Consider the following 14,071-nt stretch of genomic DNA (forward strand, 5'->3'; position numbering starts at 1 on the left):
GCATTTGCTGGTATTACTCAAATGCCTCACATGTGCACCTGAAAAGCTCCTATTCACTCTCCCAAGAAGCCTTCTCTGACTTCTCCCACCTGGCTGGGCTAGGGGTCCTGCCTCTCTGCTCCCACAGGTCCTTAGATGCTTCTCTACACCACGTGTTCATGTTTGCCTCCTGTATCAGATGGTGAGCTTCCTGACGGCAGGGACTGGGTCTAAAGCACAGAGGTAGTGCTAGAAAACGTGTAAGTCAAAAAGGAACAAACATCTTGTGAATGGCTCATCTCTGCAGTGCCCTGCTCTGGACATTTTCAAGCTCTCTGAATGTCAGTGTGTAGGAATGATGTGGACTGGCTCTAGCTCCAGACAGTAGAGAGCAGGAGAAATAGCAGAGACAGCATTAGGTTCTCTGCCAGGGTCTCAACTGAATGCTCAATTGAATTCTTGTCAGCAAAGACATAATTTCTGCTCTGATCTATGTGTCCTAAGGTTCCCGTCTCTAGAGAGACAATCCTGGATCCCCAACTTCCACTACCACGGGCCCCAAGGGTTAAGACAGGACACTGAAGAGGTGCTAGGCACACACTTACTTTATTATGAGTTGGGGCTTTAGGGCCAAAATTCTGGTGTGGCCTCCTGCTCTGGAAACTAGAATCCTGAATCCTTTACCCTGAGTCCTAGGCAGGGACTGGCAAGACCAAGTTCCTAAAACAATAGCCACCAAGGAAGTAAGAAAAGACAAAGAAACATGGTAGTTCTGTTTCTCATATAACCTGCACCCTTGCCACTCTAACATTTCTAACGCTCAGCATCAAAGTTCAATTCTGTTCCTCCAGGACTGCATTTTGATTTTGACCCTTCTCAGAGTTTCTCTTCCATAGGGATTAAGGGAGTGGCAAACTCTGGATTTCCCTTAGTGGTTAAGGTATGTAGACAAGCGATCCCTGTGGTTTGTGAAATCGGCAGTGCTGATCCTGAAGAAAGGGTGTCCCAGGCTCTTAGGCACAGTGGGGAGAGACTGGGTGGCCTGAGAGCCAACAACCACCTGGCCTTTCCATCTCTGTCTGGGGGTGCTGTGGCTGCATCAGACCCCTGGGACTCACAGGGCCTGCACCAGCACCAGGAGGCTCATGACCAGGGCCATGGAGAAGAAGATCCCCAGGAAGAAGCGATCCATCACACGGGCCAGCCGCTTCCAGTCCTCATGGCGGCGCTGGGCAGCCCGGTGGCTGTGGAAGGTGTTAGCAATGGTAGCTACGTGATGCAGCAAGGCTTCTTGATGGCACAGACACCGTGGCTCATGGCAAGGAACTGCTGGAGGGTGAACCCCTTCATCAGAAGGCTGGGGACTGGGGGGTGACTCAGGTGGTCTAGACTGCCCACAGGGCTCCCCTCGTTCCCGCACGCACAAGCCCCGCGCCAGGCGTCCCAGGAGGAGGGCCCGAGCCCAGGCTGGCACTGGTCGGGCACTGGGACCACAGTAATGCAGGTTCATGATAAGGATGGTGAGCGCTGTGGAGAATGTGACCATGGTCATGGTGGCCATGTAGTACTTCCCTGAAAGAGAGAGAGTGAGCTGGGGCCCAAAACAAGAACTCAGGGTGCCTGAGTCTGCCCACTGTCTCAACACAAATAGGCACCAGCTCATCCACCACGAGGCTCTCAGGACCCTCCAATCCCAATGGATGGAGCCAGGAAGGACATAAAAGCCAAGGTCTCCTCATCCCCTATTCCTACAAGTGAGTTCTCACAAGCCACGTGCTCCCTAGTTGTTCTCCTCACTGCTGGACTCTGCACTCCCTCACAATCCATGAAAGCCACGCTCTCAAATGTAGAAGCACCATCTGGGGCAAGTTATTGATTCTTTTGGTACAACTGGGATAACAACAGAACTTACCTCACAGGTCTGTGGTGAGGGCTCCCTGAGTTAATAAATGACAAGCGCTTAGGAGAGGACCTGGCACACAGCCAGCACTCAATGCAAACTGCCTGTCACGACGGGTGAGGGGAAGGATGTCTTCCCGGAAGGGGCCTACCCCTCTCCCCTCAATCTCAGAATGAGGCATGCTCCCGGAACGCCCCCACCCTCACCCCCAACTCCCGCACCGAATTGGGCCGGCACGGCTGGGCTGGGGATGGGCGGGGGCCGGTCTCACGGAGGGGACGGCTCACTCCCCGCCCCCTCACCACCCTCGACCCGCGCCCTCGTGGCTCACCGATGAGCGGCACGCTCTCGGCCGGTGGCATGCTCTCGGCCAGGAGCAGCTGGAAGACGGTGAGCGCCAGCAGCACGGTGACACCGAGCGACACCTTCTCGCCCGAGTCGGCGGGCAGGTGGAAGGCGAGCGGCGCGAGCAGAGAGATGAGCACGCAGGGCAGCAGCAGGTTGCACACGTAGGCGGCGGCGCGGCGGCGCAGCAGCAGCGTGAAGGTCACGTCCGGGTAGGGCTCTGAGCAGCAGCCGTAGGTGAGCACGCGCCGCCGTGCCGGCATGCCCAGCACGTGCCACTCCACGTTCTCCACGAAGTCGGCCAGGCTGGCGGCGGTACCGCGCGGCCGCACGTCCAGCTGGTGCCCGCCGTGCGTCCACGAGCCGAACGTCAGGCCGCAGCGCTGCGCGTCGAACGGGAAGGCCGACACGTCCACGCGGCATGAGCTGCGCGTGATGGCCGGCGCGTCCCAGCGCACGGCGCCGTCGTGCCGCAGAACCACGTTGGTGCTGGCCGAGGCCGGCGGCTGTGCGTCAGCCCTGTGGGCGGGCGGGGTTGGGGTACCTGAGGAGGCTGCTGGGAGGCAGACTCCTGCAGCAGCTCTGTGACCCCCGGGGCCCTGTGGTTACCAGAGACCGCCTGGAGGGTGGAGGGGGCGGCAGAGAGGGCCCTGCGTGCCTTTGGAGGCTCAGAAGGGGTGGCGCCTGCAGACTCTAGAGGAGACACGGATCTAGGCCAGGGCAGGGTGAAAACACATCTGCAAAAGATGGCACCTGGCTGCATTGTGTTATCTGCAAATCTCCTAGAGGGCCCCTGGGGGAAAATATGCAAAGCCATGTGTTGTCTGGGAAACACAACTGGTTTAGGTGGCATAAAGGAATGCTCCAGAGGGTTAGGCCCTAGAGGAAGTCCCTAGGTAGGCCGTCGGGGAGTCCTGGGAGACTTGGAGCGGGCCTGGAAGGGTGGAGTATGCCATCAGGAGGCACTTGTACCCCAGAACCCTCTCTGTGAGAGATACAGAAATGGCCCCTAGACCACACAGTGGGTTCCCAGGAGACATTCAGCCTGGGTTGGTTTGGGAGAGTCTAAAGTGGGGGATATCATGGAGGGGCTGGCAGCTTAGAAGGGTCCTGGGGGAAAAGCTTCCAGGACAGCATAGGAACCAAGTTAGGTTGCGGGGATGGGGAATCAGTGCAAACCTAGAGCCAAGGGCAACAGATGGAAGGGGGAGGGGCCCAGGCAGGCAGTACTTGTTATAGAGTACGATGTCTGGACGCCACACGAGACTGCTGGGGATGCGGATAGCATCCAGGCCACCATAGGCATCGGGGTCCCATCGTAGGTAGGCATCTGTCCACTCCTGTCGAATCCACAGGTACAGGGTCAGCACCTGGTTCCGCTCATCCTAGTGGGTGGCAGGGAGTAGGCACAGGTGTGGGCACACATATATGCACACCCTCCCCTGTGTGTACACACTCACCTACAGAGTTCTGGATGGCACCCACAAATGCAGCTGGCTCACAGTCCAGTTCCTACCCAGGCCTGACCTTGCTATGTGACCTTGACAGTTTTCCACTCTTCTTTAGGTCTCAGTTTCCTCAGTAGTTACATGGGTGATAATCCCTGCTGGGCAGGAATCCAAGTGTGCAAAGTAGTGGACACACTGTGGGCACCCAGCAGTTAGTATCCAACGGTTAGTAGCTGTTATTATTGTTAATATTAATGTTTATAGATAAGAATTATTTGGAGAATAATCCCATTCTCTCACTCCCTCCCCCCCCACCCCCCTCCAATTCCTTGACACTGCCACAGGCATGCTCCAAGGTTGCACCACAACACACCATATCAATGATCTGGGACAATGTCACCTCCAGGGTCACGTTCAGAGCCTGGTCTGTGTCTGCCACAGGTCTCAGGGCACTTGTGTAGTTGGCGAAGAGGTCACGGAACAGCTTGTGAGCCAGTCTGCCCTCAGCTCCCAAGCATTCTGGGGGACCAGGAAACAGGGTTGTGCATCTGAGACCCTTGTCCAGGGCCCTCTGCTCATACCCTCTATCCCCACAAGGCTGGCACCTGTCACCTGCTGTGCTATCTCCTGGCCATCTGACTGGTCTTCCTGATGTCTTCTCTGTCCATCTAGCTGTGGTTCTAGTTCCTCCCTGGACTGCTTCCAGGGATGAGTGAGGTGAAGGCTGAGGACTAAATTGGTACTGTCTTCTGGAGCATGCTGACTGTTTTTTTCCCCCACCCTTTCCCTTCCTAAGGACCTGGATTCTGCTTGCCCTACTGCAAATGCAACAGGGGCCTAAACAGATGATAGGAGTCTCATCTCTCACCCAGGTGTTGTTAACCCCATTGCCACCCCCCACCCCACCCCCCGCTCCAGTCTCTCAAACCTGTCTCCACTTATCCAGCTGCACTTCTGTGGATTTCTTCAAAGTTTCTAATGCTGTGGGCTATCCCTCCTTCTGAAAATCCTCTCTTCTCTAGACTTCTGTGACATACCACATTGTCTTCAGCCTCTGACTCAAGTATTGTTCCCAGAATCCTGTCCTTGGCCTTTTTTTTTTTTTTTCCAGCCCAGATTTTTCTCCTGAGCTCCAGACCCATAAATACAATTCATTCCTGAATGTCCTATTGGCACCTTTAAGGCTGTAGGTCCAAAATATGAACTCATTTCCTCCTCCCATGCTCTGAAACCTATTCCTTATTCTGTGTTCCCCATCTCAGCAAACAGCACTGATCTCCCAATGATTTCAGCCAGAAATCTGGGAATTATCCCTCCTTTCTGCTCCCTCCCCCTGCAATCCAACCAGTACCCGAATTCTGCCAGCCATGCTACTGGGGATCTTTCGAATGTCTACTCACCTCTGAAGCTGAGAGGACTTCTCACTGCCCCTGCTGCAAGTTTAGTCTCTCTAACCAACCTTCACATTTCTGAGATCAGGTTTTTAAGCACTCAAGTTTGACCAGGCCAGTAGCTGCTTAAAAGTGTTCAATCTCTCTCTCTGTTGCCTGCTAATAAAGTCTAAACTCAGCTTGGCATTCAAGGCCCTTCATGATCTGGCCCCCTCACCCTGGCTTTTCCATCACTGCTCCCACCCCGGCCAGGCAGGTCTTCTCTTGTCCCCTTCAGCACCTTTGTCCTCCATGATACCCAGATAGAACACTTGTTCCCCACACAGTAGTGAAGAGAAATAGGGTGTGGAGAGAGATTTGGGGAGGAAGGTAACAGCAGCAGTGCCCAGAGAGGCAGGGCTGGTTTACTGAGCTTCACACCTGGAAGCAGCGAGAGCAGGAGCAGAAAGCCCAGGCCGGAGACAGAGAAGCTTAGGCTGAGATGGTGGCTCCGGGGCCCCATGGCCCTGCCACAGCAAGAGGTGGGGCAGGTCTCTGGGTGTGAGCCTCTTGGCCCCACTGAGGGCAGCATCAGGCTCTGCTGGCAGAGATGGTGTGGACGATACCTGCAAGTCAGAAGTAAGACTGAAATCTCCTCTGGGTCCAGCTACCCTCTGGGGAGCCCTGCGGCTCTTCCAGTTCTCTCATCCTATTTGTACCTGCCTTTGGATTTAAGTACTTGGATCTTGGCATCTGCTCTTTCTCCTCTGTTAGTCCTTTCCTCTTCTGGCCTCTGCCCCTGCACTTGTCTCTGCCCCCCACCCCCTTTACCTCTCTCACTCAGCATCTCCGTCTCCACTTCCTTTTGTCTTTTCTTCTGTAACTCTTTCTTGGCCTCTGCCTCTTTGACTTTGGTCTTCCTCCTTCCACTCACTCTTCCTGTCTCCTTCTATTTCAGCCCCTTAACTTCCTTTCTCTGTTCTCCATACCTGGACTCCGGATGAGCCTGGCACATTCTCAGCAGGACAGGGCAGGGACTCCATCAGCCCTGAGCCCTCTGAGGCATAGGGCTGCAGGCCCCTCCCCCTTTGCCGTTTTCATTAGCTTAATTATAGGGTTGGGATACCTGTGCCCATGGGAACAGAGTAATTGAAACTGACACCTCAGGTTACCGGGCCCTGAATTATTCAAATTCTGTAAGTCAGCACCCAGGCTCAGCTGAAGCCCAGCCTGGGGTATTGGAGGGCACAGAGATCCTAGGGTCAGGGGTGTGAGGGAGCAGGACCCATGGATGATGTTGTCCTCCGAGTTCTGCCACCATTACTGAATTCTTGAAGCCTCCTTTAAACTGTCAGCTCTGCCTCCAGTGAGAGATCGAACACATCTGTCCAGGCTAGGTAGGCACTTTGTGCCAATCAAGCTCTCCCCTCCTGGTGGGAATGGGAGCTGAGCCTCAGGCTCCTCCAGGTGGCCCCACAGAGCAGGGGATGCAGCTCACATCCTCACCTCCAGCTCCCTACAGCCATCCCAATCAGAGCCTCAGTGTTTTCCCCATGCCCAAACACCATAGGTGATATGGGGTAGCAGGGAAAACACAGGCTTTAGAGTCACTTTCAGCTCTGTCTTATGAGTTGTCTGACATGGGCAAGCTACTGAAACTCTCTGGGTTTCGGTTTTCTCATACAGGATAATGGGATTAACAGTCTTCACTTTGAAAGGATTAAATGAGACAAGCAATTATGCAAGGCAAGTGCCCAGCATATTGTCTGATGCACAGTAGTCAACCAACTATACTCTCAGTGATATCTTCAGGAACACACACTTAGATTCACAAGTCTCCAGCCCCTGGCAACCACAGCTCTAAACTTTCTATCTCCATAATTTTGACTTAAGTACCTCATGTAAGTGGAGTCACACAGTAGTTGTCTTTTTGAGATCAGTTGATTCACTTTGCATAATATCCTCAAGATTGATCCATTTTGTTACATATGTCAGAACTTTCTTATTTTAGGGCTATATATATTCTATTGTATGCATATGCTACATTTTGCTTATCTATTCATTCCTTGAGGAATACTTGGCTTGCTTCCACATTTTGGGTAGTATGAATAATCCTGCTGAATATGAAAATAGAAATATCTCTTCAAGACTTTGTTTTCAGTTCTTTTGGATATATACCCAGAAATGGAATTGCTAGGTCATATGGTAATTCAAAAATTTTTTTTTTTGAGAAATCGTCATACTACTTTCTATAATACCCATAACATTTTACATCCCCACCAAACAGGGTACAAGGGTTCCAATTTCTCCACATCCTCATCAACATTTATTATTTTTTCTTTTTTTTTTTAAATAGTAGCTATCATAATGGGTATAAGTTGGTATCTCACTATAGTTTTGATTTGCATTTCCCTAATGATTAGTGATGTTGAGCATGGTTTCATGTGCTTATTGGCCATTTATATGTCTTCTTTGAAGAAGTGTCTATTTGAGGCTTTTGTCCATTTTTAAATTGTTTTTTGTTGTTGTTGTTGTTGTTGTTGTGTTCTAGGAGTTCTCTCTATATTCTGGATATTAAGCCCTTATAGGGTATATAATTTGTAAATATTTTCTTCCATTCTATGAGCTGCTTTTTTAGTCAGTTGATATATTCTTTTGGTGAACAATATTTTAAATATTTTATGAAGTCCCGTTTGACTGTATTATTTTTTTGCCTGCACTTTGAAGTCATGTCCAATAAATCACTGCCAAATCCAATGTTGTGAAGCTTTTGCCCTGTATTTTCTTCTAAGAGTTTTATAGTTTTAGTTCCTATATTTAAGTATTTGATCCATTTTAAAATTTTAGGTATGGTGTTTAGATAAAGGTACAACTTTATCTCTTTGCATGTGGATATCCAGTTATCCCAGCACCATTTGTTGAAAAGACAAATTCTTCCATTGAATGGTCTTGGCTCCCTCATCAAAAATCATTTGACCCTCATGTGAGGGTTTATTCCTGGCTCTCTATTTTAACCCATTAGTCTAGATGTCTGTTTTTATGCCCATACCACACTGTTTTGATTACTGTACCTATGTAATAAGTTTTGAAACCAGGAAGTGTGAGTCCTCCAGCTCTGTTCTTTTCCAAGATTGTGTTGGTTATTCAGAGTCCCTTGAGATTCCATATGAATTTTAGGATGGATTTTCTTATTTCTGAAAAAAAAAAATGCCACTGGGATTTTGGTAGGAATTGCACTAAATCTGTAGATTGCTTTGGTTAGTATGGATATTTTAAATCTTCCATTCCATGAATACGATGTCTTTCCATTTGTCTTTAGTTTCTTTAAGCAATATTTTAGTTTTCAGTGTACATGACTTTTGCCACCTTGACTATGTTCATTCCTATTTTCTTTTTGATGCTATTGAAAATGGAATTAATTTTATAATTTCCTTTTTGGATTGTTCATTGTTAGTGTATAGAATGCAATGGATTTTTGCATGTTGATTTTGTATACTGCTTTGAATTAATCTATTCAGCTATTCTAACAGTGCTGCTGTTGAACGCTGTCATCATCATTGTTATTTGGTGTAATCTTTAGGGTTTTCTACATAAAAGATCATATCATCTGCAAACAGATTTTACTTCTTCTTTTCCAATTTGGATGTCTCTTATTTGTCTTTCTTGCCTAATTGTTCTGGCTAGATCTTCCAGTATTATGTTGAATAGAAGTGGTGAAAGAAGATGTCCTTGCCATGTTCCTGATCTTAGAGGAAAAGGTTTCACTCTTTTACCATTGAGTACAATGTTTGTTGTGGGTTTTTCATATATGGCTTAGTTTGTAAGAGTGTTGGGTGTTTATTGTCCTACTTTGTTGAGTGTCTACCATGAAAGAGTATTGAATTCTGTAAAATGCTTTTTCTGTATCCGTTGAGATGATCATGTTCTTCTCCCCACCCCCATTCTGTTAGTGTGATGTATACATTGATTTTCACATGTTGAATCATCCTTGCATTTCAGAAATAAATCCCACCTGGGGCGCCTGGGTGTCTCAGTCAGTTAAGCATCCGACTTTGGCTCAGGTCATGGTCTCACAGTCTGTGAGTTTCAGCCCTGCATTGGGCTCTGTGCTGACAGCTTAGAGCCTGAAGCCTACTTCAGATTCTGTCTCCCTCTCTGCCACTCCCCTGCTTACGCTCTGTCTCTCTCTCTCTCTCTAAAATAAACATTTTAAGAAATTAAAAAAAAAAAAAAAAAAAAAAAAAAGAAATACCACTTGGTCCTGGTGTGTAATCCTTCTGATTTGCTGAATTCAATTTGCTGATATTCTGTTGAAGATTTTTGTATCAATGTTCATAAAAGAATTGGGCTGTAATTTTCTTTTAGTGTCTTTGTCTAGCTTTGGTATAAGAGTAATTGTATACATTAAATGGGCAACTGTAGGTAGGGGTGCCTGGCTGGCTAAGTTGGTAGAGCACATGACTCTTGATCTTGGGGTTGTAAGTTTGCCCTCATGGTGGGAGTAGAGATTACTTAAAAATAAAATCTTTTTTTTAATTAAAAAATTAAAAAAAAAATTTAATGTTTATTTTTGAGAGAGAGAAACGAGCAGGGGAGGGGCAGAGAGAAAGGGAGACACAGAATCTGAAGCAGGCTCCAGGCTCCAAGCTGTCAGCACAGAGCCCGACACAGGGCTTGAACTCCCAAACTGCGAGATCTTGACCTGAGCCAGAGTCAGATCCTCAAATGACTGAGCCATCCAGGCGCCCCCAAAATAAAATCTTTAAATAGGTAAGTGTAAAGTATGTGAATTATATCTCAATAAAGCTGTTACCAAAAATCTCATAAACAATCATGAATGAGAGCTGAAACAAGAAAATAATCACAGAAACAAGAAAGTTCACAGGTACTGGACATATTAAATAATAATAATTTGAGTAATGTATTCTGGGTATTGCTCTAAGCACCATAATATGTATTAATTCATAATTCTTACAATACCCTATAAGTTAAATACTATTATTGTTTCCATTTTATAAATGAGGTAACTGAGGCACAGGAATAACTTAGTCAAGATTCCATAACATATACCAAATGGACTCGGGATTTGAAAGTAAGATATTAGGAGTAGGGAATCCATGCCTTTCTATGCTGCAACTATATTGCCCCTTTTAAAAACAAAATAGATATATGCATAATATGATTTAAATAAGAAGGATTGGAAATTTATTAACAAAATAAGAGTACTCTCAAAAATGAGGAGGTAGGTTTAAAAAGTAACCACATAGGGGCTCCTCGGTGGCTCAGCTCGTTGAGCAGCCAACTTCAGCTTGGGTCATGATCTCACAGCTTGTAGGTTTGAGCCCCGTGTTGGGTTCTGCACTGACTGCTCAGAGCCTAGAGCCTCGTTCGGATTCTGTCTCCTTTCTCTCTCTTTCCCTCCCCCACATTTGCGTGTTCCCTCCCTCTCTCTCTCTCTCAGAAATAAACATTAAAAAAATTTTTTTTAGCAATCCCTATCAAAATAACACCAACATTCTTCACAGAGCTAGAACAAACAATCCTAAAATTTGTATGGAACCACAAAAGACCCCTAATAGCCAAAGCAATCTTGAAAAAGAAAACCAAAGCAGGAAGCATCAGAATCCCAGACCGCAAGCTGTATTACAAAGCTTGAATCATCAAGACAGTATGGTATTGGCACTAAAACAGATACTCACATCAATGGAAAAGAATAGAGAACCCAGAAATGGACCCACAAATGTATGGCCAACTAATCTTTGACAAAGCAGGAAAGAATATCCAATGGAATAAAAATAGTCTCTTCAGCAAGTGGTGCTGGGAAAACTGGACAGCGACATGCAGAAAATGAACCTCAACCCCTTCTTTACACCATACACAAAAATAAACTCAAAATGGATGAAAGACCTCAGTGTAAGACAGGAAGCCATCAAAATCCTCGAGGAGAAAGCAGGCAAAAACCTCTTTGACCTTGGCCACAGAAACTTCTTATTCAACATGTCTCCCAAAGCAAGGGAAACAAAGTCAAAAATGAACTATTGGGACCAAAATAAAAAGCTTCTGCACAGCAAAGTAAACAATCAGCAAAACTAAAAGGCAACCAACAGAATAGGAGAAGATATTTGCAAATGACATATCAGATAAAGGGTTAGTATCCAAAATCTATAAAGAACTTATCAAACTCAACACCCAAAAAACAAATAATCCAGTGAAGAAATGGGCAAAAGACATGAACAGACACTTCTCCAAAGAAGATACCCAGATGGCCAACCGACACATGAAAAAATACTCAACATCACTCATCATCAGGGAAATATAAATCAAAACCACACTGAGATACCATCTCACCCCTGTCAGAATGGCTAACATTAACAACTCAGGCAACAACAGATATTGGCGAGGATGTGGAGAAAGAGGATCTCTTTTGCACTGCTAATGGGAATGCAAACTGGTGCAGCCACTCTGGAAAACAGTATGGAGGTTCCTCAAAAAATTAAAAATAGAACTACCTTATGACCCAGCAATTGCACTACTAGGTATTTATCCAAGGGATACAGGTGTGCTGTTTCGAAGGGCACATGCACCCCAATGTTTACAGCAGCACTATCAACAATAGCCAAAGTATGGAAAGAGCCCAAATGTCCACTGATGGATGAATGGATAAAGATGATGTTGTATATATGTGCAATGGAGTATTACTCGGCAATCAAAAAGAATGAAATCCTGTCATTTGCAACTACGTGGATGGAACTAGAGAGTATTATGCTAAGTGAAATTAGACAGACAAAAACATCATATGACTTCACTCCTATGAGGACTTTAAGATACAAAACAGATGAACATAAGGGAAGGGAAGCAAAAATAATATAAAAACAGGGAGGGGCACAAAACATAAGAGATTCTTAAATATGGAGGACAATCAGAGGGTTACTGGAGGGGCTGCGGGAGGGGGGATGGTCTAAATGGGTAAGGGGCATTAAGATATCTACTCCTGAAATCACTGTTGCACAATATGCTAACTTGGATGTAAATTAAAAAAATAAATAATATAAATCATGGAAACAACAACAAAAAAAACCCTAATGGACAAATGATCCACCTACTTCAACAAATAAAGGATGTTAAAAAAAAAAAAAAAGAGGGGGAAGAGAGTTGATAATATGATACTTGAGATTTATCAACCAAATGCAAAGTATGGACCCTGTTGAGATCCTAATTCAAACAATTCAACAGTAAAACTTGACCTTTGAGACAGCTGGGAAAATTTGAAAATGCAGTGGATGTCAGTTCCTATCTAGGAATTATTAATTTTGTTAGGTGTGACAAAGGCGTTGTGATTATGTTTATAAAAATTTACTTGTTATAAATTCTTAGGTATTGAGGAAATGATGATCTACCTTAGAAATACCATTGTGGGATGGGCAGATATAATGGAGGTAAAGAGGAAAGGATTTTGACAAATGTTGCATGTAGATTCATGACAGCATCTTACTCTTGCATAGGTGAAAATCTCTACAGTAATAGGTTAATAAAAAACCCTCAGGAAAACATAAGAAATGAAGGTTTAAAGCAGAAATCAATATACAGTAAAACCTTGGTTTGCGAGCATAATTCATTCCGGAAACATGCTTATAATCCAAAGCACTTGTATATCAAAGCGAATTCCCCCATAAGAAATAATGGAAACTCAGATGATTTGTTCCACAACCCAAAAATATTCATATAAAAATGATAACAATACTGTAATATAAGAAAATACAAAAAAAAAAAAAAACCCACCTGTACTTACCTTTGAAAACCTTTGTGGCTGGTGTGAGGGAGATGAGAGGACGATTGTTAGGATGACTTTCACTAGCACTAACAGAATCACTACTATCTATTGGGTTAATAGCATCTTTTTCTGTACCATAGCCATTGTATACATTCTCGTGGATATTAACTACAGTACAGTGTTAACAAACTCCTGTCTACTGTATTTAACATAACTGGCAATAAGGCAGCAGAGGCAAGGGTCTCTATCTGCAGGCAGCCTGACCTAGAATGAAGCAAAGCATTCCTAAGCTTACTCTTGTATGGAAAAGCAAAGCAGTGTCCATAGGTGCTTTGCAGTGACAAAAAATACACTAATGCCAGTTGTGGGCACCTTACAACGTTCTGAAAAATTACTGATTTCTGCCAAACACCAAGGCCTGGGACTGAGCATCCAAGCATGGGGGGTGATCACCCACAATCCCACTGAGAGAGGAGAAAGAAAACCATTGGCTCCGTTGTGATGTGACGTTCAGCATCACATGCTACTCATATTCCAAGACGTCGCTCGTTTATCCAGTTAAAATTTATTAGAAATGTTTGATTGTCTTGTGGGACACTCCCAGAACAAGTTATTCGTAATCCAAGGTTTTACTGTATTACAATACAGAACTTTGGTAAAATTGATAAGTTGAAGAGCTGGTTTTTTCAAAAACAAAAAATCTCAAGTAATTTTCAGTTAATACAAAGTAGCAGCTGAGTCTACTACTGCATCTGAAAAGAGCAGCTCCTGCAGGCCTTGGTTTGGCTAATCCAACATTTTTTTTTTTTTAATTTTTTTAACGTTTATTTATTTTTGAGACAGAGACAGAGAATGAACGGGGGAGGGACAGAGAAAGAGGGAGACACAGAATCGGAAGCAGGCTCCAGGCTCTGAGCCATCAGCCCACAGCCCACAGCCCGACGCGGGGCTCGAACTCACGGACCGCAAGATCATGACCTGAGCTGAAGTCAGACGCTTAACCGACTGAGCCACCCAGGCACCCTGGCTAATCCAACATTTAATCTCCAGACCTTTCCTGACTTTGACTTCGGCATTCTGCCAAGGAAATACACTTATTTTAGGTATTATATGAGGTTGCAGATTCCATAACTCTTTAAGAGTTTTGAGAAAACTGATTCCCGTTTTTATATTTTTGAGAAACTTAACATGGAGTTTTGAAATGTAGAAGAGCTTCATCTTATCATTCACTTTGAACTGTAAGTCTGTTGTCTGTGAT

General features: G+C 45.5%; 1 protein-coding gene across 1 annotated transcript; it reads right to left on the reverse strand.

The window, feature by feature from the left end:
* Positions 1-691: 691 nt before the first annotated feature.
* CHRNA10 (cholinergic receptor nicotinic alpha 10 subunit) lies at positions 692-10,820 on the reverse strand (the record flags this gene model as incomplete). Its single annotated transcript, XM_042957562.1, has 5 exons — positions 692-1,551; positions 2,211-2,743; positions 3,455-3,609; positions 4,046-4,191; positions 10,796-10,820. Coding segments are annotated over 5 exons (1,317 nt in total), but the record flags the coding sequence as incomplete, so codon positions are not given.
* Positions 10,821-14,071: the final 3,251 nt, after the last annotated feature.

This window comes from Panthera tigris, chromosome D1, assembly GCF_018350195.1.
Source record: "Panthera tigris isolate Pti1 chromosome D1, P.tigris_Pti1_mat1.1, whole genome shotgun sequence".
NCBI lineage: Eukaryota > Metazoa > Chordata > Mammalia > Carnivora > Felidae > Panthera > Panthera tigris.